This window comes from Selaginella moellendorffii, unplaced genomic scaffold (genome assembly GCF_000143415.4).
Source record: "Selaginella moellendorffii unplaced genomic scaffold, v1.0 SELMOscaffold_22, whole genome shotgun sequence".
In the NCBI taxonomy this organism is placed as follows: domain Eukaryota; kingdom Viridiplantae; phylum Streptophyta; class Lycopodiopsida; order Selaginellales; family Selaginellaceae; genus Selaginella; species Selaginella moellendorffii.
Window position 1 is genome coordinate 996,974 of NW_003314283.1, and position 19,645 is coordinate 1,016,618.

At 50.5% G+C, this 19,645-nt stretch overlaps 10 protein-coding genes across 10 annotated transcripts; 5 read left to right on the top strand and 5 right to left on the bottom strand.

Moving 5' to 3' along the window:
* Positions 1-1,005: 1,005 nt before the first annotated feature.
* Positions 1,006-3,000, top strand: LOC9642181 (pentatricopeptide repeat-containing protein At4g39530). The gene has a single exon (XM_002973507.2). It carries the CDS (start codon positions 1,006-1,008, stop codon positions 2,998-3,000), a length of 1,995 nt encoding a protein of 664 aa, XP_002973553.2.
* A 120-nt stretch (positions 3,001-3,120) lies between these two features.
* LOC9642182 (kinesin-like protein KIN-12B) lies at positions 3,121-6,639 on the bottom strand. The gene is made up of 12 exons (XM_002973662.2): positions 6,207-6,639; positions 5,997-6,140; positions 5,855-5,938; positions 5,676-5,801; positions 5,556-5,615; positions 5,453-5,506; positions 5,218-5,406; positions 5,024-5,169; positions 4,828-4,977; positions 4,643-4,772; positions 3,857-4,582; positions 3,121-3,794 (listed from the first exon to the last, which is right to left on the bottom strand). The coding sequence occupies exons 1-12, from the start codon at positions 6,507-6,509 to the stop codon at positions 3,192-3,194; spliced, it is 2,715 nt and encodes a 904-aa protein (XP_002973708.1). The 5' UTR covers positions 6,510-6,639; the 3' UTR covers positions 3,121-3,191.
* A 160-nt stretch (positions 6,640-6,799) lies between these two features.
* LOC9642620 (adenine nucleotide transporter BT1, chloroplastic/mitochondrial) lies at positions 6,800-8,787 on the bottom strand. Its single transcript, XM_002973663.2, has 3 exons — positions 7,982-8,787; positions 7,422-7,589; positions 6,800-7,353 (listed from the first exon to the last, which is right to left on the bottom strand). The coding sequence occupies exons 1-3, from the start codon at positions 8,534-8,536 to the stop codon at positions 6,868-6,870; spliced, it is 1,209 nt and encodes a 402-aa protein (XP_002973709.2). The 5' UTR covers positions 8,537-8,787; the 3' UTR covers positions 6,800-6,867.
* Positions 8,788-9,428: 641 nt separating this feature from the next.
* LOC9642621 (chloroplast envelope quinone oxidoreductase homolog) lies at positions 9,429-10,901 on the top strand. The gene is made up of 5 exons (XM_002973508.2): positions 9,429-9,562; positions 9,622-9,763; positions 9,845-9,936; positions 10,012-10,230; positions 10,285-10,901. Exons 1-5 carry the CDS (start codon positions 9,485-9,487, stop codon positions 10,771-10,773), a joined length of 1,020 nt encoding a protein of 339 aa, XP_002973554.2. The 5' UTR covers positions 9,429-9,484; the 3' UTR covers positions 10,774-10,901.
* Positions 10,902-10,993: 92 nt separating this feature from the next.
* On the top strand, positions 10,994-12,151 carry LOC112347536. The gene is made up of 2 exons (XM_024678578.1): positions 10,994-11,883; positions 11,956-12,151. Exons 1-2 carry the CDS (start codon positions 11,133-11,135, stop codon positions 12,018-12,020), a joined length of 816 nt encoding a protein of 271 aa, XP_024534346.1. The 5' UTR covers positions 10,994-11,132; the 3' UTR covers positions 12,021-12,151.
* A 1,276-nt stretch (positions 12,152-13,427) lies between these two features.
* On the bottom strand, positions 13,428-14,375 carry LOC9642184 (ethylene-responsive transcription factor ERF098). Its single transcript, XM_024678651.1, has one exon. The coding sequence runs from the start codon at positions 14,134-14,136 to the stop codon at positions 13,669-13,671; it is 468 nt and encodes a 155-aa protein (XP_024534419.1). The 5' UTR covers positions 14,137-14,375; the 3' UTR covers positions 13,428-13,668.
* Positions 14,376-14,545: 170 nt separating this feature from the next.
* On the top strand, positions 14,546-15,402 carry LOC9642622 (eukaryotic initiation factor 4A-III homolog). Its single transcript, XM_002973510.2, has 4 exons — positions 14,546-14,686; positions 14,743-14,907; positions 14,970-15,059; positions 15,115-15,402. Exons 1-4 carry the CDS (start codon positions 14,546-14,548, stop codon positions 15,304-15,306), a joined length of 588 nt encoding a protein of 195 aa, XP_002973556.1. The 3' UTR covers positions 15,307-15,402.
* A 93-nt stretch (positions 15,403-15,495) lies between these two features.
* On the bottom strand, positions 15,496-17,120 carry LOC9642185 (geranylgeranyl diphosphate reductase, chloroplastic). Its single transcript, XM_002973665.2, has one exon. The coding sequence runs from the start codon at positions 17,078-17,080 to the stop codon at positions 15,578-15,580; it is 1,503 nt and encodes a 500-aa protein (XP_002973711.1). The 5' UTR covers positions 17,081-17,120; the 3' UTR covers positions 15,496-15,577.
* A 360-nt stretch (positions 17,121-17,480) lies between these two features.
* Positions 17,481-18,631, top strand: LOC112347521 (ethylene-responsive transcription factor 9-like). Its single transcript, XM_024678543.1, has one exon. The coding sequence runs from the start codon at positions 17,844-17,846 to the stop codon at positions 18,531-18,533; it is 690 nt and encodes a 229-aa protein (XP_024534311.1). The 5' UTR covers positions 17,481-17,843; the 3' UTR covers positions 18,534-18,631.
* A 71-nt stretch (positions 18,632-18,702) lies between these two features.
* Positions 18,703-19,566, bottom strand: LOC9642186 (putative receptor-like protein kinase At4g00960). The gene has a single exon (XM_024678441.1). It carries the CDS (start codon positions 19,564-19,566, stop codon positions 18,703-18,705), a length of 864 nt encoding a protein of 287 aa, XP_024534209.1.
* Between the last annotated feature and the right edge of the window lie 79 nt (positions 19,567-19,645).

Below are 19,645 nucleotides of genomic sequence, written 5' to 3' on the forward strand. Positions count from 1 at the left end.
AACTTTCGTACCACAGACGTTTATGTCGGCTCCAGGGACTCGTGGCGTCCGTGTTTTCAACTTGAGGAGAGACTGGCTGTTGTAGTCGACGAGCTCGAAAGAAGCATCCATGCTGCTGGTGGACGAGAGAGCTTAATCATCACAGCTGCTGGACGGTTCTTCTACGATTTCGAGATGATACACCCGTTTGCAGATGCAAATGGTAGAGTCGGGCAGCTATGTTTGTATTTTTACTCTCCGCCAGGTAAATGTTCCCTTTCATTGGCACTAAAGGACTTTCGTTTTATCCCAGGTAATGCAGTTGCCAACGTTTCTATGGACATCAGTGGATGGCAATTCCTTGGACCGAGATGGCTTGAATGCCTGCCTCGAAGGACCTGATGCCTCGGTGTTGATCGCAGCCATTCAGGCTGGGATTGAGTACGGAAGACACAGGGGGGTACGTAGGCTTTGCTGCATTAACCTTTTCTTTCTAGCTTTATAATCTTTGTTTGTTCAGCTGGACAAGATGCCATTGCGCTTAAACGACGAAGAAACAGCGATGTACAACAGGACGCTGCAGTATGGCCACGCTTACGCCAAGGCGATTCGATGAAGGCTTCTTGACTGGTAAGCTTTCTTTTCTATTGTCTTGTGTTTTGATTTCTTTTTAATCCTCAGAGAACACCATCCGCGATATCCTTCTCGAATTCTATTAAATCTATTGTTAGGTCAAGAGGAGCAATGCCGCGAAGAATGTGAGTATCTCACCACATGATCCCCTCTCGCCAAAATGTTAAGCTTGGTTTCTTCTGCTTCTTACACCGCCACAAATCCTTCTCACTGAGAAGAACCACCCAAAGAGACGACGAAAAGAATGTTTTGCTTGGAGCGCTCAAGTCGTGTAGCTTCTCGGGAGACCTGGAAAGAGGTAAAAAACTCCACTTGGAAGCGATCGAGAGAGAGCTCCATACCGACGTCTATATCGCAACCTCGCTTGTTCATATGTACGCCAAGTGCGGCAGCATGGCGGAAGCTTGGCAAGTCTTCCAGAGCATCAGCAATCCAACGATCGTCTCCTGGAACGCTTTGATCCTGGGATGCGTCGAGAACGAGCAGTGCTCGCTCGCTCTCGAGATCTTCTCTCAAACGAGGGCTCCAAACTCTGGAACTTTCACAGCTGCTGTCATGGCTTGCTCGGGCTTGGCCGAGAGAGAAGAATGGCAGGAGCTGGATCGTTGTCTCGTCAAGATCAAGAGCCTGGAACAGGGAATGGTGATCCATTCTAGGAAACAATCGGCAGGCCTACCGGAGAGCTTGTTTGTGGAGAATTCTTTGATCGATATGTACTCGAAGTGTGGATGTTTGCTGGATGCCCGGATGGTTTTTGACAGGATGAAGTTCCACGACGTCGTGTCGTGGAATTCCCTGCTGCTGGGATACGTCGAGAATGGATTTTGCGTGTTGGCCCTGGAGTTGTTCTCGCGGATGGAAACTTCGGGCTTGAGACCCGACCCGAGAACGTTTGTAGCAGCACTTATAGCCTGCGCTCCAGAAGAGAGTACTATCAGCAAAGAAGAAGAAGAGAACAGTGAAAGAAAAAGAGATGGACTTACAACCTGCCTGGAGAAGACGATGGCTCTTCACTCCCAGGCAGCAGCAGCTGGTTTAGTCGAATCCCAGATTTTTGTGGCCAACACGCTGGTCGATCTGTATGGAAAGTGTGGAAGCTCAGTGGATGCTCGCAAGGTGTTCGATAGAATGGCTCACCACAGCACTGTTTCGTGGAACGCTGTTCTCTTGGGATACGTCGAGTGTGGAGAGAGCGAGCTAGCTATGGAAGTGTTCTTGGCGATGGAAGAAATCAAAGATAGAGGAGGAGTAACACCAAACACTAGAACTTATCTCGCGGCACTGAAAGCATGTGCGGGGATCGCAGACAAAGAGGAAGAGCATGAAAAGAAAATGATGGAAGAACACGAAGAAGTTGACGAAGAGTTACGCAAGAACATCAAGAACGAAGAACTTGACGTAAACTTGGGACGAGGAGGAAGAGCAGCGAAGCTAAAATCTCTCAAGAGAGCACTCTGGATCCACCATCGCTTACCTCGAGGAAGTAGTGATATCTTCATCGAGAACACGCTGATCGAGCTATACTCCAACTGTGGCTCCCTCTTGGACGCTCGGAGAGTCTTCGATTCCATGCCTCTCCACAACCTCGTCTCCTGGAACGCGATGGTGGTGGCATGCGTCGAGAATGGCGAGCCGGAGATGGGAATGGATCTCCTCGATTCTATCCGAGATCGAGAGCTTCTCCCGGACGCCCAAATCCTGGTCTCCACGCTCGCGGCCACGACCAGCCTCGATCTCTCGCTAGAAAATGGGACGATCCAAATGCCCTCTCTGGGCAAATGCTGCAAGCGCCGGATCCACGCCCTTGCCTGCCGCTGGGGGCTCGAGACAAATCAACTCCTGGCCAGCAGCGCGATCGACCTCTACGCCAAGTCCGGTGGATCCATGCCCGCCGCGCAGCACATCTTCGATTCCTCGCCATCGCCCTCCGCCAGGGCCTGCTGGAACGCCCTCCTGGCGGGCTACTCGATCCACGGCAACTGCGATCGGGTGCTCGATCTCTTCGCCCAGATGCGCAGAGAAGCCACCGATCCCGACGCGATCACGCTGCTGGCGATCCTGGCGGCGTGCAGCCGCGGCGGAATGCCCGATCTGGCGAGGAGAATCCTGGCAGCCATGCCGGAGAGGCATGGGATCTCGCCCAGCGCGCGGCACTACGCCTGTGTGGCGGACGCGCTGGCGAGGGCGGGGCGCGGCGGAGAGGCGGTGGAGGTGGTGGCGGGGATGCCCGTGGCGGCGGATGGGGCGTGCTGGATGGCGGTGCTGGGGTCGTGTCGGCGGTGGAGGAATGTGGCAGCGGCGGAGAAGGCGTTCCAGGAGCTGCTCAAGATCGACGAGAGCAAGCCCGCCGCCTATCTGCTCATGGCGAACACTTACTGCTACTACTGAAGAGCCCTAAATATAAGCGAAGCTTTTACAAAAACGAATATCCTTTAAGGGAAAAATAATTTCCGGTTTAAAACATTACTAAGAGAATATCCTATAACGGCTAGAGAATATGCTTCCAAATACGAAAAACTTAACCAATGGTTTAGATTGTTTTATTTCGAGCCAACAAGAATTTATACACAAGAACAAGATCAGAAGTTGCATCTATCCTCGCTCCCATCGTACAAATCGTCGTGGATCTCGTCCTCGAAACCATCATCTTGCCGATGATGCTCATAATAATCTCTCGACGAATCCTCCTCCTCTCCCTGCCCACACGGATCGTTCCCAGCAGCGATCTTCTCACCTTCCTGGGGAGTACTGCTCTCTTCGTATCGCTCTTCTTCTTGCTCGAGCGCAGCGTCGTCACGATGATCTTCTTCTCTCCACAAATCCTCAGCGTAAAGCTCCTCTCCCTGTCCTTGTTGGTCACTCTCGGCCACGAGCTCCTCGTCCTCGTCCTCGTCGATGGCCTCCATTGGAGTGTAGTTCTTGTATTGTGCAAGCTCTTGCTCGAGGGCGGCAGCGTCTTGCTCGGCCTCCATGGCTGCGGCTGCCGTGTCCGGATCCACGTCCGTGAACTGGAACTTCACTCTCTCTGCCATGACGCACATCGGACAGGGCGCAGCTCTCTGTAGCCGGGACTCCAAAAGCCTCTGCTGCAAAGTTGCCATCTCCGTGGCGTGCCGCCGCTTGAGTTTCTCCATCTCCCTGTACATTCTATCTGCGTCTTGCTCCGCCAGTGCCGCAGCGTCCTAAACCAAACAACAAAAAGGTTTGTCAGCTGGCAAACAATCGAAAGAGCTTTCAGGCTTACGTTCGCGATCGCGGCGGCCTCCTCCGCTTCTTTCAAACGGACAAGCAGCTCCCCAGCAGCTTGTACGGCCTCGGCGGTGTCACGCAGCTGCGACTGGAGGAACTCAATCTCCTCGTTCGCGGCTTCTCGCTCCTGCTCACGCTCGAGATTCAACGCGACTATCTGAGCTGCCTGCGACTCGAGCCACTTCAGCTGTGACGAGCTTGCCCCTGCTCGCATGGCCATCTGCCTCACGTCCGTTACTCCCTCGCGGATCCTCCGTTGCTTTGCTACGAGCGCTACATGCTTCTCTTGGAGCTCTGCATACTGCTCCAGCAGCCGGGCATGACCTGTCATTGCTACTTCCAATGCGTCCTGCAGCTCCTCGACTTCACGACGTCGTGCTTGATTGTCATCCGCCTTGTCCGGATCTCTCTGTTGCGCCAATGCAAAGTACTCTGGCATCTGCTCGTCATGCTTTTCGGGAGTCGCGTTGTGATCGTTTTCTCTGCTGTCGTCGACAGTGTTTTCTTTGATGCTCTCGACAGAATTTTCTCTGCCCTCGACAGCATTCTCGTCAATCTCCATTTCTTCATCCGAATCCGAATCCACCGTTGCTGGCACCGTCATTGGAAGCGCTAGACTTAGTCTCAAGAGGTTGTAGCTCCTACGGGCGTTGCATGCGCTGGAATAAGGACCGTCAACTCCTTGTTGCTTTTCCTTGGATTTCATGCGCTTTAACTCATCCTGTGGCAGCCAGAGGCAAAACGTTCGGAAACTAAGTCAGCTAGGATTAAGTATCATTACCTTAAGTTGACGTATTTGCTCCCTCAGCAAGTTAGAGTCGGAGGTAGTTTCCTCGTTGACAACCGCCTTGTTCTGTATAGCCTTCGCTCGTTGAGCAAATCTCAAGGTACTAGTTGACTCGCTTTTGCAGCTGCATCACGGAAGAAAAGACCATCCACAAAGAACGATTCATACAGGAAATTTACCTGTCGGCTGGGGATACTGCACATATCATTGCCAGTTTGGCATTGCCACCAAGGGACTCTTGCAAGAGAAATGTAAGCCGGGAGTCCCGATATGGTACATGGCGTTGCTTTCCTGATTGAGCAATTTCTGCCAGTATGTTGATCACGTTTCTGTACAAAATGTCAGTTTATGTACCAGCGACTTAAAACTACATACCCAAGCTGTGAGAGAGATTTGTTTATGTTGCCAGCTTCTTTCAAACGTTCACCTGCAGCACCACTTTGTTTTTGTCTCTCCGATCCAGCAAGATCCACCAAATTAATGCGGCTTCTTCGAACGCTGCTCATACCGTCCGCCAACGTCTGCTCCAAACCATGACTATTAGTGAGAAATCTTTACCATCCACTCACCTTGTACCGGCATTCTAGCACACAAGTGAATACGGTGTGTGACCGAGAGCTTTCCGTGTTCAGAGAAGTTGCACCTATTCTACGGTTTCCTAGCCCTTTAAGAAGAAGCCGGGAGACATCATCCATGTTCGACACGTATTCCTCGGTAAGGTTGTCAACATAGACGCCAGTTTTTACATCTTCCCGAACCTGTATGCCACAAATAAACCTTGTGGCGAATTCAAAGTCGTGTTACCTGAAGGTTTTTGTGCCTTGGCTCCAAGAGGTCAGCAATTTGTTCGTTATAAATCTGCAACAAGATGTTAGGAGACATGCATTCGTTGTAGATGAAATTTTACCTCGAGAAAGGAGCAGCGGCACTGAAAAAACAGCTGCTTCTCTGCATTTTTTGTCTCCTCCTGTGAAAGAGAGAGTCCTGTCAGATAAAATATAAGAAGTCCGCGAGAAAGAAACCATACCTCTTTTATTCGCGAAAACAATGTCTCAAACACCCGTGGCGTCACTCCCCTCTCGGCGCTAGGAGGCTTTCCACTTGTGGGATCATGGACAACTCCCCACATCGTGTATGTTTTTCCACTCCCTGTCTGCAAGGAAGAAGATGTTTCAATACAATGTCACATGCATGCGAGGTAAATACCTGTCCATAAGCAAAAATCGAACTGTTAAATCCAGCCAAACAATTTTCCACCATTGGCAATCCAACCAGCTTAAACATCTCCTCCTGCAAACGGAGATCAAAGCTTTAGCAAATAAAACTAAAATCATCCATTCACATATACCTGAGTAGAATCCTCATCAGCAACAGCATCGAAAGTGTAATGCTGGTCGCAAATCGAGAGAGAGTTCGTGGATGCCTTGCTGATAATAGCGCTAGATTGCTCCAGCAGCTCCTTCTTGTTGAATGGCCTCACTCTAACGAGAACCTGGCATAACGCAACAAAAAGAGGGGAAGTTAAAACCTCTGGAATTTCTTACACTGACCAGCTTACCGAGACTCCAGTGTCGCTGGATTTCTCGCTGTCCGCCGGTTGCTCGGAATTCTGCTGCTCCCACAGTAGCTTGCGCTTTGGAATTTTGCTCGCGGACGAAGGGGGCCGGGGCGGAAGCCCGGGGCTGGAATGCAATGGCGTGAAATTCCCCTTGACTGCTGCCTTGACGCCGGATTTGCAATGCAGGGGAGACTCACCGCAGAGATTACTCCCTCCCCGCCCCGGCGTCGTGTTTGGGGGCACATTCTCAGCATTTCTCTTGATCTTGTGCTTGACCGGCGAGCTTCTTGCTTGAAACGCCATCGCAATCTATACGATCGATCGCCCGCTGGATCCTCTCTCGCAATCCCTACAAATCTACCAGGCGCCTCCTCCCATACCTAGAAGATCCTCCCACGCGCTCGGCAAAACCCTAAAGAAGCACACCCAGAGAGAAAAAACACTGCCCCTCTCAAAAACGCCTAGTGACCGTTGAAGGCCATGTCAGATATCCACGTGGCAACCAGCATATTCCGACAGCCTAAACATCTTGGTTAATTGAAACTCAAGAACCCTAAAACAGGTTACCTTTAACATAAGAACCCTAAAACCGGTTAAAAATGAAGAGCCCTAAAATCTTATTAACTTCCAAAAGTTGATGTTATTCTTTCGCAAAGTTTTCTTAGCCATTTTTGCTAGTAGCTTCTTCCTCGTCCAGTAGGATCTGCTTACACGCCTCGTAGCACATGAAAGAAATCCCGGCGGCGGGGACGAGCTTGATGCAGCTTGCACCGATTCCACGGTAGAGTCCGGCGACGCCTTGCTTCTCCACGATCCCGCTCAAGGCATGGAAGAGATGGCGATAGACCTGTCGCCCATTTAGAGCTCCCACTTGCATTTGCTTCCTCGCCACCTCCAGGGGATACGTAGCGCTGCTCGAGATCACTCCAGCGGCGGAACCGATCAAGAGCGTTGCCAGATGCCCCACTCGATCCTCCTTTGCCAACCTCCGGTAGCCTTTCTTGAGAGATTCGTAGGCCAGGTAGTTTATCCCGCAGTAAGGGATGATGCCGATGACGCTGGGAACCAGGCCGCGGTAGAGCTCCAGGGGCCCTTCGTCCTGGACGATCTTCAGGAAGGCGTGCAAGAGATTGTCGTAGACGCCCCTCTGCGAAGGATTGGCGAGCTCTTTTAATCCATTCCATCGGCAAGATGAGAAGAGAACTGTGCTGGTACCTGGACTGTGAGTCGCGTTTTCAAGAGCTCCAGGGGGTAAGTTAGGACTGTGGAGCACACTCCAGCGGCAGCACCAGCGATTGTGGGAACTGGAAGTGGAAAGGAGATCCTCGGGGCTTCTCCTTCTTTCGGTTGCAAGACCTTCTTCACAGTGTCGTAAGCAAACAACTGCGAAGGAAAACCAAACCAGTGAGCCTTCAAAGTCGCAAGAAAATGTTATCTAAGTTTCAGTCACAATCCTCGAACTATACCTTATCTCAGTTTCAACTCTAAAGCAAACCAACGAGCTAAAGTTCACTCACAGTCAAACTATCCATCTAGCTCGATCGGAAAACAATAGAAACACTCTCCATCTAGCGCTTCATGAGAAGGACTCAAAGAAAAAACTGAACCTCGATAGCTTTTCTAGTTTATCTCAGTCCCAACTCTACACCGAAGCTAAAGTTCACTCACTCACAATCAGACTATCCATCTAGCTCAATCAAACAATGATCTCTCAAGAACTCTCCATCTAACTCTACACAAGGACTCGAAGGAAAAACTGAAGAGAAGAAGCCTACCTCGATAGCTTTGCTAGGAGTGACGCGGATGACATTGATCCCGTTGCCTCGAAACAATCCTTGCCAGCCTTCGTGCTGCATGATATGGACGAACACAGCACCGACGGAGTTCCCAGCATTTCCAACCATCAAATGCGTCCGGATCGTCTCAAGTGGTGCCACAGCAGTTCGAGACACTGCTCCTGCAAACGCACCACTGAGCAACCGTCTCAAAGATGGATTCTTAACCTTCACCTTCTTGAGTCTAAAGAGCTCCTGCCACCAAAGAAAAAAAATCTTCCCCCCCTCTTCCTCCCTCCTTTTCCCTGCTACCTTCTCACTCTCCTCTCCGATCATCAATTCCTCCTTCAAATCCTCGATCGGCGGCCACAGCGCTTGCTGGAGGCTCGAGGCCCGACTCTTCGGCCACGTCGCCTCTATGAGCTTGTGCTGCTCCGAGCAGATCAGCGCCGGCAGCGCCGCGATCGAGGAGCAATCGGCCAGGCTCTGGGACGCCTTCTTCACCGCTACCTGCATCGCATCGATGGATTGTGCCTTGAGCAATCCCCTCGACATTTCTATCGCTGCTAATCGCTCAATCGATCAATCGTCCCCCCTCCTCACCTAAGAGTCAACGAAATCCCGCTACTAATCTGGACTAGAAACCCTGCCCGGACTGTAGACGCATTCTTTTCTCCGCTGTTCGTCCAGATCATCGCCGCCGCGAATGCGATGGAAGAAGAAGAAGAACTAACCGGATGAGAGATTGGAGCCGAGCACTCGAGCACCACGAAAGCATCGCCCCAGCGCCATGAAATTAGGGCTCTGGGGCCCGGCGGATATAAAGCAGCTACTCACACAGCCTCACATTAACACTTGGTAAGCCACGTGGCAGAATATACACCATATCTCGTCTTATTCAAAGAATCTGGCGTTTAGGGGTTAGGGTTTAGGTTTTGAGCTTTTCACTTTTCTTTTGGTCTTTTGGCGCCCAGTCATAAGATCGCTTGTGGAATGGAAAATTCATTCATTCATTTATATACTATTCACAAGGTCTCTCACAGTGCCCCCCAAAAAACATGAAGACCGACCGATTCAAATGTTCCGTGGTGACAAAAATGTGATCATAGAGCTTGATTTACAAATTACATAATTACACAAATACTCACCAATGTTAATAGTAAGGGAGCATCGGTGTCCCTGTGAGAAAGAGCCTCCTGAAAGCTGGCATTTGGTGACTTTCTCTAAAAGGACTTAGAAACAATAGGCTATAAAACATCCAGATTTCCAAAAAGGAAATGAATTTAAATCACAATATTATAAGTTTATTGTAAGTTAATATGTTGAAATATAAAATTTGTAATATTACTATAATTGATATAAGACTGAGTCAAGTTTATACGCTAAGAAGTCTCTATAGCTCGTTTCCACGATACAACCGATTTGCCGACACGTGTCATTATAAAAGCTATTGTATTGTAGGTTTTAAACAGGAGTGTCACTGAAGAGAGGGATTTTGTGGCGATGGCAGAGGGAGCGAGCAAGAAGATGATGGCGGCCTTGCAGTACTCCAAGTACGGCGAAGGCGCCGCTGGTCTCAAGGTATGATCGAGCTAAATGCCCCAAAATTCTTGGATGATCGAGCCCTGGAAATGTTGCAGCATGTGGAGATCCCAGTCCCGACGCCCAAGAAGGACGAAATTCTGGTCAAGATCGAAGCTGCAGCGATTAATCCCGTGGATTGGAAGCTCCAGAAGGGAATGCTCAAGGTCATCTATTCTATCAAATTTCCATACATACCTTGTAAGCAGGCTTTTTTTCTCTGGAGCTGGAATTGAGGTTCTTGGCTTTTTTTTTTCTTTTTTGTCTTCTTGATCTCTGCAGGCACTGATGTGAGTGGAGAAGTTGTGAGCGTTGGTCCCGGCGTCACTGGATTCTCACAGGGAGACAAAGTTATCTCTTGGCTTGATCTTAAGGTGATTTTCACTTTTTTTTTTTTTCTCTCTCGCTTGAGAGGTTTGTGACACTTAAAACTTTGGTGGTTTTCATAGCGCGGTGGAGGATTTGCACAGTATGCTGTAGCTGGAATAAAATACACGGCCAAGAGGCCATCAGGAGTTTCGGCTGTTGAGGCTGCGGGTTTGCCAGTGGCTGGACTCACTGCGTATCAAAGCCTTCGAGACTCCGGTGGATTGAAGTATGATGGATCTTACAAAGGAAACGTTCTCATCACTGCTGCCTCTGGTGGTGTGGGTACTTACGCTGTTCAAGTGAGTTTTTCTTTTTCTTTCTTTGATTTTTTACTAATGGTTTCTTCTTATCAGCTAGCGAAGCTTGCCGGCGCTCACGTCACTGCAACCTGCGGTACTCGAAACATCGATCTCGTCAGGAGCTTGGGAGCGGACGAAGTTTTGGATTACAAGACACCGGAGGGTGCTGCGTTGAAGAGTCCATCGGGGAAGAAATACGACGTTGTTCTTCAGTGCGCAACTACAATGCCATGGTCCACTTTCCAGCCCGTGCTTTCTTCCAAAGGCAAAGTCATCGATCTAACCCCAACCTTCGGAGTGATGCTCACCAGCGCCTTCAAGTTCCTGACAATGTCCAAGCAAAAGATGGCCATCTTCGTGATGTCAGCAAACGCGAAAGATCTGGGAGAGCTGGCCGAGCTCGTGAACGAGAAGAAGGTGAAGTCGTTGATCGACTCGGAGTTCCCGCTGGACAAGGCCGAGGATGCTTGGGCGAAGAGCATCGAAAGCCATGCCACTGGAAAGATCGTTGTGACAAACAAGGACGAAGCTGCAAGCTACTGACCGGATCTTCATAGCGGTTTGTTTGACGGATCAGTAGTCCATCTACTTGGGGAGGTATGTGAATAGTCAAGAAAGTTTGTATGTCAGGTACTCGGCTTTTGTTTTTCAACGCGTTATTTTGTTTTATATTTTTCATGCTTTCGTGTAACTGTTTGTGCTTTGTTTTTTTGGCAGAGTTTCGTCATGACTGTGGTGGCGCCGTGATTTCGATCTTTGAAGCTTAAGGATTTATTTCTTAAGCTTAAGAGCGATGATCTCCACCTGGCTACGTTTCGTCCTTTCACTGTCTCATCCAAAAGCACGGCACTGGTGCTCGAGAATTCTAGACTCATGAGTGAGCTCAGTCAGGGAAGAGGCAAATGGCCGGGGACGAAGATCGAAATCACGGCAGCTCCATTGTCAAGTCTCCCAGCGAAACTCTCCAAATTCTCGCTTCAAAGTTCGACAGCCTCCACATGCTCTCGGCCACGGCAGGATTTCGGCTATGGATATGGAAGGACTCGATCCAAAACACTCTCCAGCAGCTCCAGCAGCTAGGCAAGAACAACACCTCCAAAGTCAGGCAAGCTTCATGTGAAAACTCTCTAGGAATCGCTGACAGTGAAAACTCGAGCATAAGTTATCTCCAGCAGCTAGGCAAGAACAGCACCTCCAAAGTCAGGCAAGCTCCATCTGAAAACTCTCTAGGAATCTCTGACAGTGAAAACTCGAGCATAAGTTCTCTAGCAGCGAGCTCCTCAGGCCAGGAAATCCCGGACAGTGGCTGCCTCGTGATGCCGCCATTCTCCCCTTACTCGGCCACAGTTCCATGGCACACTGGAACCCGAGCTATTCTTTCGCAGATCTTTCCAAAGTATGGGAACTACTGCGGACCAAACTGGTCGAGCGGTCGACAAAAAGGATCACTGGTTTGGGACGTACCTCCGGTGGACTGGCTGGATTACTGCTGCTTCAAGCACGACGTTGGCTACGACAGCCATAGCCAGGAAGATCTCTACAAGGCCGACTTGGAGCTTTTGGAGTGTTTGCGAAGGATGCCACGAGAGAGGCTAGGGCCACACAATCCGAGTGGATTTGTGCGGGAGTTCTATCGAAGCGTGTGCACTCTGGGTAAGAATGATTTTTTTTTTTTTTCCTGAAGATAGAACCAAAAAAACTATGAATCTTTGTTTTGGAAATCAGGACTGGAGCGGTTTCTGATACCGTACAGAAGGACGATACTGAGGCAGCAGCGTAGAGTCAAGTGATCTCTAGGAAATGGACTTCTAGGATATTCCACGAACAGATTCAGCATATCCTTAGACCCTTACTTTTACTGTTAAGTGCACTCATTTGGTCCCTTTAATAATCATGGTGGACAATGTTTTCTTTTTTGTTATTTCTACCTTTACCTGATGAATACAATAATTTCTTTCAAAATATAATCAGGCATCTCAAACATCAGACAGAGCTCCATCAAAGAATTTGAGAATAGGGTACATATATAATTTGACAACAAGAGGTTAAGTTCGTCATCTCATCTCCTTTTTTTTCTCCATCTATCTGGACAGATTTGTACGGCAGTGGCGATAGACCAGACCAATCACCCGCTAAAAACCATGCAATCCCGAGAAACTGTGTCAAATCCTTCCCAATCACTCGATCCAACAAGTAGAAAACAAAAAGAAAAAAAATTATCAGAGAGACCTTTCCTTTCTTCTCAAGACTTCTAGAATATTCCAAGAAATGGATTCAGCATATCCTCTGAATTTTATAATATAAAAGATTAAGAGCAGACTATATATAAAAAATTGCTATGCCTTGCATGTAGCAACGCTTGGTTTGCTTAATAGTAGTTTTATTATTATTTATTAATCCAATTGATCAAATAAACTTTATAATTATAAGTATGTTTGTAATTTATAAACACAAGATTAATCTTATTTCTAGATGAAAGAATAAAAAAGAATATACTAGAAAGGGTTTAAGAAAGTTTATAAATTATAAACATGTTTATAAATTATAAATACAAGATTAATCTAAATAAATAACAACCGTTAGATGGTAGAATATCCTAGAATATTCAAGCATATTCTAGGTATATCCATTACCATTGCAGTCCTTTTATAGGTTTGCTTAAGCAAACCAAAAAGAGCCCAACCTCCAGCAGCTCTCTAGCAGCAACATCTAAAACTGTTTATGCTTGCAAATAAGTTTTACCACAAACTTTGTATACTGTTTGAACAATGAACAGTAACTTTCTAAGTGTTATGTTTCACTCTCTCTACTAAGGCCTAATGGATCAAAGGAGTTACACCTCAAAGGTATATTACTAATGGATAATTATTATTTACAAAACCATCCAGGAACTTCTAACCATTTCCTGGCATTCCCTAACCAAAGAGATGTTATGAGCTATCAGCTTTCCAACTTGACACATCCAAGAACACAACTTATGCTTTGAAATTTTGAGAAAGCACTAGTCAACTACATGGAGTGAGGCAAACTCAAAAGGGGTGGCAAGTTTTGGAATTTAGTTGCCAAGAGAGGAAATCTGGAAGAGAAGTGTTAAACCTCAGACTTTGTCAACAGCCTAGCATTTGCTGGGCAATTTCTAGTGTAAGATGATGTTCTAAAGTTCTAAATCTTTTTTCCAGACATCTCAAACATCGGTGTTCTATCAAAGAATTTGAGAATAGTGTATATATAATTTGACAACAATAAAACAAGAGGTAAGTTCGTCATCTCATCTCTCTGGACAGATTTGCACGGCAGTGGCGTTAGACCGGAGAGCACCACCTCGGACACACACTTCACTCCGCTAAAAACCACGCGATCCCCAGAAACTGTGTGTCAAATCCTCCCATCGCTCGATCCAAGAAGTAGGAAACAAAGAAAAAAATTATCCGAGAGATCTCACTGCTTGGTCGTGGCCTCCGCCGCCGCCGCCGCCGCCGCCGCGGCAGTCCTCTTGCTTTTCTTCGAAGAACCGCCGCCACCACCATTACCTCCCCCGCCGCCGCCACCCCCGCCGCCGCCACTGGCGGACGATTTGGAGGACTTGGCCTTGGGCGGCTTGGAATCGTCGTCGCTGGCGGTGGCGGGAGTGGCGAAATTGGTGACGGCATTGGCGCCCCTCATGGATCGGTTGGCGTTGTCGTAGGCCTCGGCGGCCTCCTCGGCGGTGTCGAAGGTGCCCAGCCAGATCCGGCGCTTCTTCCATGGATCCCTAATCTCCGCCGCGAACTTACCCCATGGCCGCTTGCGAACGCCCCGGAAGTGGCACGACGAGGATTCGTTCTTGCTGCTATGGCTGCTGCTGCCACCTCCAACTCCGCCACCGCCAGCGCCCCCCTTGCTCTTCTTGCTCTCGCCATGATCCATGACTAGCTGCTACCACTACCGATCACACGCGATGCTAGCGCCCCTGCTGTGGCTCCCCCATGGCTCCTCATCAATCAAACGCTTGGCGGCGATCGTGGCGGCGGCGGCAGTGGAGAGGAGGAGGAAGAGGGCGGGCTCCGAGACTCGGCTCTCATCCAACGCTGCTTTGCCGCCGCCCTAGAATGCACCATGGAACATTCCGTTAGCGTTTCAAAAATAATATTCCGTTGTTCTATTAGCTTCCATACCTTTTTTAATGTTTTAAATGAGCATAGTTTTCACTTGTTGCCACGTGTACCCTAAAATAACATCTTCTGCCACGTATGCCCTAAATCCATCATGTTGCCACGTGTGCCCTAATTTCTATCTATATACACTCTTTTAGGGTTGTTTTGGAGGAGGGAGTGAGATGGGCCGACTAGCGGAAGAGGGCATCAAGCAGTTTGGCGTGAGCGCCTTTGGCGAGGCTACAAAGCCGGAGTTGCTGGGAGCCATCTGCCTCGGTCTTCGGATCCCGCACGCCGTGGTCTTCTGCAACACTGAATCAGCGGTAAGTCTTTGGGTTCTTTGTTCTGTCATTTGAAATGGGAGCTGATTCTCCACCAGTGCAAATTTCTGGCCACACGATTGCGCCGAGAGAACTTGAGCGCTCTCGTTCTCCCTGGCATGCCTCCCGACGAGCGAGCAGACGCTATTGACCAATTTGTGAGCTACGACGTCAATATTTTGGTCACAACGGGTGCTTGGCCACAGGATTTACCCGTGGAAAGTGTAAGCTCCTTCCTTTTCCTTTTCCTTTCCCTTTCTTCTCTTCTTACATGGCTTCCCACCAGGCGGAAGTGGTCTACATGTACGACTTTCCTGAGAGCAGCGACTCCTACGTGAAGCAGATTGGGGAGTGCGACAAACCTGGCGTCCGAGAGGTACTCTCTTTCCGAATTCTCTTCCAATCGGCTTCCAAGTGGTTCTTGGGAACAGGCTTTGGTGATCACGTTTGTTCGAGATTTCCAAGACTCATGGCGGGAGCGTCTCGAGGCCGAGTGCTGCACCCGTATTGAGCCTCTCCCTGAGCACATCACCGGCCTCTACCGCCGCTGCTTCCCTATTGTGGTGACCCCTGCGGCCTGGAACTCCATTCAAAAGCTGGCCAAAAAACACGGTTTGCTGTAGAGGGTAGCGTTGCAAATTGTTACAAGAGCCTAAGTTGTAAGGCAAAGGATGATAAAATGATTTTGCAACTTTGAAGAGGAATTCTGCAATTTCAAACATCTGATTCACTTTCCAATCAAAATCCTTACCACCTTTACCACCCACCCTTTACACCTTTAGCACCTTTACACCCTACCACCTTTAGAGAGAAGGCTTAATTGGCTAATGATAATATAAAAAACACATGTACTCGAGAAAAAGTTCTCATTATATCATATACAGCTCTTTGGTTCTATGTAAGCACCGCCTTCCGGGCTTCTTTTCGCAGCGCATTCGCCCGGATCAAGCTCCCGATCGTGTTCACCGCAAGCTTGATATCATCCAGTGGGTTGCCGGGCACCACCGTCTTGTAGAGATAGCTGTCGAAGGTCATCTTCTGGACGTACTCGTCGGCACAGAGCTCTACAAACGCCTCGCGCGCGGGATTGGATCGATAGAAAACCTTCTGGAGGATGTCGAGGACCTTGTAAGTCGGCCAGTACTTGGTGTCCCACTTCTTGAGGTAGCTCCTCAGATCGGCCTCGTTGATCATCCGGACACCCTTCTCGGATCCCTCCACGATGGCCTCGGCGCACATCCTCCCAGACTTTGCCGCGAAGTAAATCCCCTCGCCCGAGCACTTGGTCACGTAGCCAGCCGCGTCTCCCACCAGCGCTACTCGGTCTCGGACTCTCCTCGGCCTCGGGTGCTCGGGTATCGGGTGAGCTTCCACCCGGATGATCTTCCCCCCGGCAATCTTATCTCTAGCTCTGTGCCTGGTCGCAACCTGATACTTCTTGATGGCTGGCTTGTTGATCACGGTCCCGGTTCCCACAGCGACGTGATCGCATTTTGGAAAGACCCAGCCGTAGAAATCCGGAGAAACGTCGTCGCCCACGTACATCTCGGCCAAGTTCTCGTAGTACACCATCTTGTCGTCGGGGATCTTGATCCTCTCCTGGAAGGCGATGGCGTAGTCGTAGTCGCCAGCGTCTATGTCCTTGGCGACTCGGCTGTTCGCACCGTCGGCTCCAATCACCGCGTCCACTTCCATGGTTGCGGGAACTCCCACAGAGCTTCCCGGCTTGTAGAGATTGTAGTGGAGAACGTAGGGAGCGTTGGCGTCGCTGGGCATTTCCATCCGGAGGAACAGGCCATTGACGAGATTGGCCCCGAAAGAGGCGGCTCTCTCGCGGAGATAAGAATCCAGCACCTCCCTTCTCACCATCCCAATGTATTCGTTCTCGTTGAGGGTCTTCCCCACGTCCACTGCCACATTGGAGGGCGAGATCATCTTCATCTTGGTCACTTTCCTGTCGATGATGTCGAGTGGAAGATCGAATTCCCCCACCATGCACAGTGGAATCGCCCCTCCACACGGCTTGGCATTGTCCATCTTGCGCTCGATGAGGAAGGTCTCGATCCCGTTCTTGGCCAGGGTCTCGGCGGCGCATCCCCCGGCCGGCCCGCCACCAATCACGGCTACGCGGAGCTTGCGATTCCCTAGCTTCTTGCTCCCTGCCGCCGCCAAGATCCGGAGCCCCGGACGGGAATTTCGCGTCAGCGATGGCGTCGACGCCGCCAGGAAGAGCTTCGATCTGCCGGAGAGGCATGCCGCCGAGAGATGCGACGATCTCACGGAAATCTGGCAAGACTGCAGCCGATTACCTGCATTGCCCGCGCCCTGCTCGAGCGATTGCTCGCAGACCCGCCGCGTCGATGGCGTGCCGAGAATTCCTTGAAGCGCCGACGCCATAGCTCGAGCAAAGAGGGCAAAATACTATCCACGCATTTGTATCCGCACATCTAGGGCACACGCGTCACCATCCCGTTCGCAGCAACAAACCCGGATACACGTGGCGGAATACCACTCGCAAGTCATGTGGGCCACGCGGCGCAATCTCAGTCGCCCAATTTGCAATCCCGTGCATGGAGGCAAAGCTTCACGGGATAGATTCCTCCCGCGTTGGCCAAATCCGCGAACCCGCGAGCGCCGTTGGATGGAATATCCCCGTGCCTGACGGCGGCGGCGAGCCGCAAAAGGTGTGGGATCCACGTGTCATTTTCACCAGTCACCAGACGGCGGCCAAGGCGGCGGCCGGCCTCGTGTACCCAGCGAATATCCCGCTCTATCAATCCTGGTGATACTTCTTAGGGCTTTCTCTCTCGTATAGCCGACTCTAGAGCTCCGAGAGATCGTTTAAATGTGTATGGCGGCTGGGGTAGATTGGATAGAACGAGCGCCTATCTTCCTCTTGTTCTAGGCGGCGGCGGCTAGGTGGCGAGGGATCTGTCTCCCGATATATAGTCTAGGAAATCCTCCCTCCTCTTCCACTCTCTCGCGATCTTTCTTTGTTTCCCGGCGAAATTTCCAGCCGATCGATCGATCTCTTGGCTCCTCCTCCTCCACCCTCTCGCGATCTTTCTTTGTTTCCCGGCGAAATTTCGAGTCGATTGATCGATCTGTTCGCGTTCTTGTGAATATTTCGGGGCGGAAAATCTCCATCGGCCGATCGACAATGGCACCTCCTCGTGCCGGCAGCAACGATCGATCATCGTCGCCGGGCGGCGGCGGCGGCGGCGGCGCCGAGCAGCACTTTCGGGGCGTGCGGAAGCGGCCGTGGGGGCGCTACGCGGCGGAGATTAGGGATCCATGGAAGAAGACGCGGGTGTGGCTGGGGACGTTCGACACCGCGGAGCAAGCCGCCAGGGCCTACGACAAGGCCGCATTCTCGCTGCGCGGCGTCAAGGCCAAGACGAATTTCCCGTTCGTCGGCAGCGGCGATCCACAAGAGGAGCGCCAGGATCGCCGCCAGGATCGCCGCCAGGAGGAGGAGGCGGCGGACGAGGAGCATCAGCGGCACCGACACAAGCGGCGGCAGATCGCCGGTGCGAAATCGCCGCCATCGCCGCCGTCCCCAGTGTCGGTCGTGGACGATTCTAGATCCCGCGCCGCCGTGGCGGCGGCGGCGGCGGTGGCGTCCAAGACGATCGTCACGTCTCTCAAGCACTACTTGCTAGCCGCCGCCCAGGACAATCGAGGTGGTCACAGCAGTGTCGGCGACTCCTCTTCCTCCAGCTCCGGATCGTCGAGCTCGGGCACGGAATCGACCGAGGAGGACGATCAAATCTCTTCCTGCCCCAAATGGAACAGTAGGCCCTTCTGGGATCTCAATTTGCATCCATGGGAGCAGCGAGTTCGTGCGTGAGCTCCGCCGGATTTTTTTTTTTGTTCTTCCAGTTCCAGTTTTTCTTTGGCTTGTAAAAAAGGTAAAGCTAAATAGAAAAAACGGATATTCGTAAGGAATATAATGTGGGTTTAAACTGACCCGTTCATTTGAACGGCTGGGATCTGCCATGTAGCCGTGAAAACAGAGGCTAGAGCCCTAAAAGGCTGACCAGTTTTCCCATGCTTGGCCTCGCCTCTGGGTTGCTCTGGAGGCACAGCATTGACATCTGGATCATCCTCCTCGCTTCCATCTCCGGGACGCCTCGAATTCGCGGATCGATCCATCTCTCGATCGCCAATTTCTGTTCAGCGAGCTGGATCATCTCCTCTGGATTGCTTTGGAGCTCCCTCCCAGATGTGATCTCCAGCACAAGAAACCCAAAACCCAGAACATCCATCTTGTCAGTGACACCCTCACAATCCTGTTTGGATATAATCTCCAAATCCTCCTGCGATCCAGTTCCAGAGATAGATTTCCTGCTCCTCCTGATCTTGCAAGAGTAGAATCCAGCCAGCTTTGGGGTGTAATCCTCTGCCACCCACACATTCTCCAGCCTCACACCCAGATGCAAGACCTGGAATCCCAGGACATTCCTGGCATCATGGAGATGATCTAGTGCCAGTGCCAGGCCCTTGATGATCTTCACTCTTTGCTTCCATCCCAGACTCCCATCCAAAACCATGCCTTTGAGGCAGCCTCTCTTCTCCAGTGGCATGACAAGAGCATGCAAGAATGGGCTTGTGCAAAATCCCAGAAGCCTCACAATGTTTGGGTGTGGAGACCACAGTGCTGTCATCCTATCCTTGAAATCCCCCTTGCCACACTCCACAAGAACCTCGCTCCTCCCAAGAACACCCTTGTACACCACAAGCTCTATAAGATCATTTGATCCATCGCTGGAGCTTGGAACTCTCATCCTGGTGACCACCTTGTGGAAGCAGCCTGTGATGAGCTCAATTCCCTTTGGATCAAACTCCATGGGCTGTTCCAATCTGCTCAGCCTTGCTCCCATGGAGGAGGTTTGCGAATCAAGCAAAGCACAGATGGTGGATTGATTGGGGGAAAGGTCGCGAATTCTATCACACGCAAAT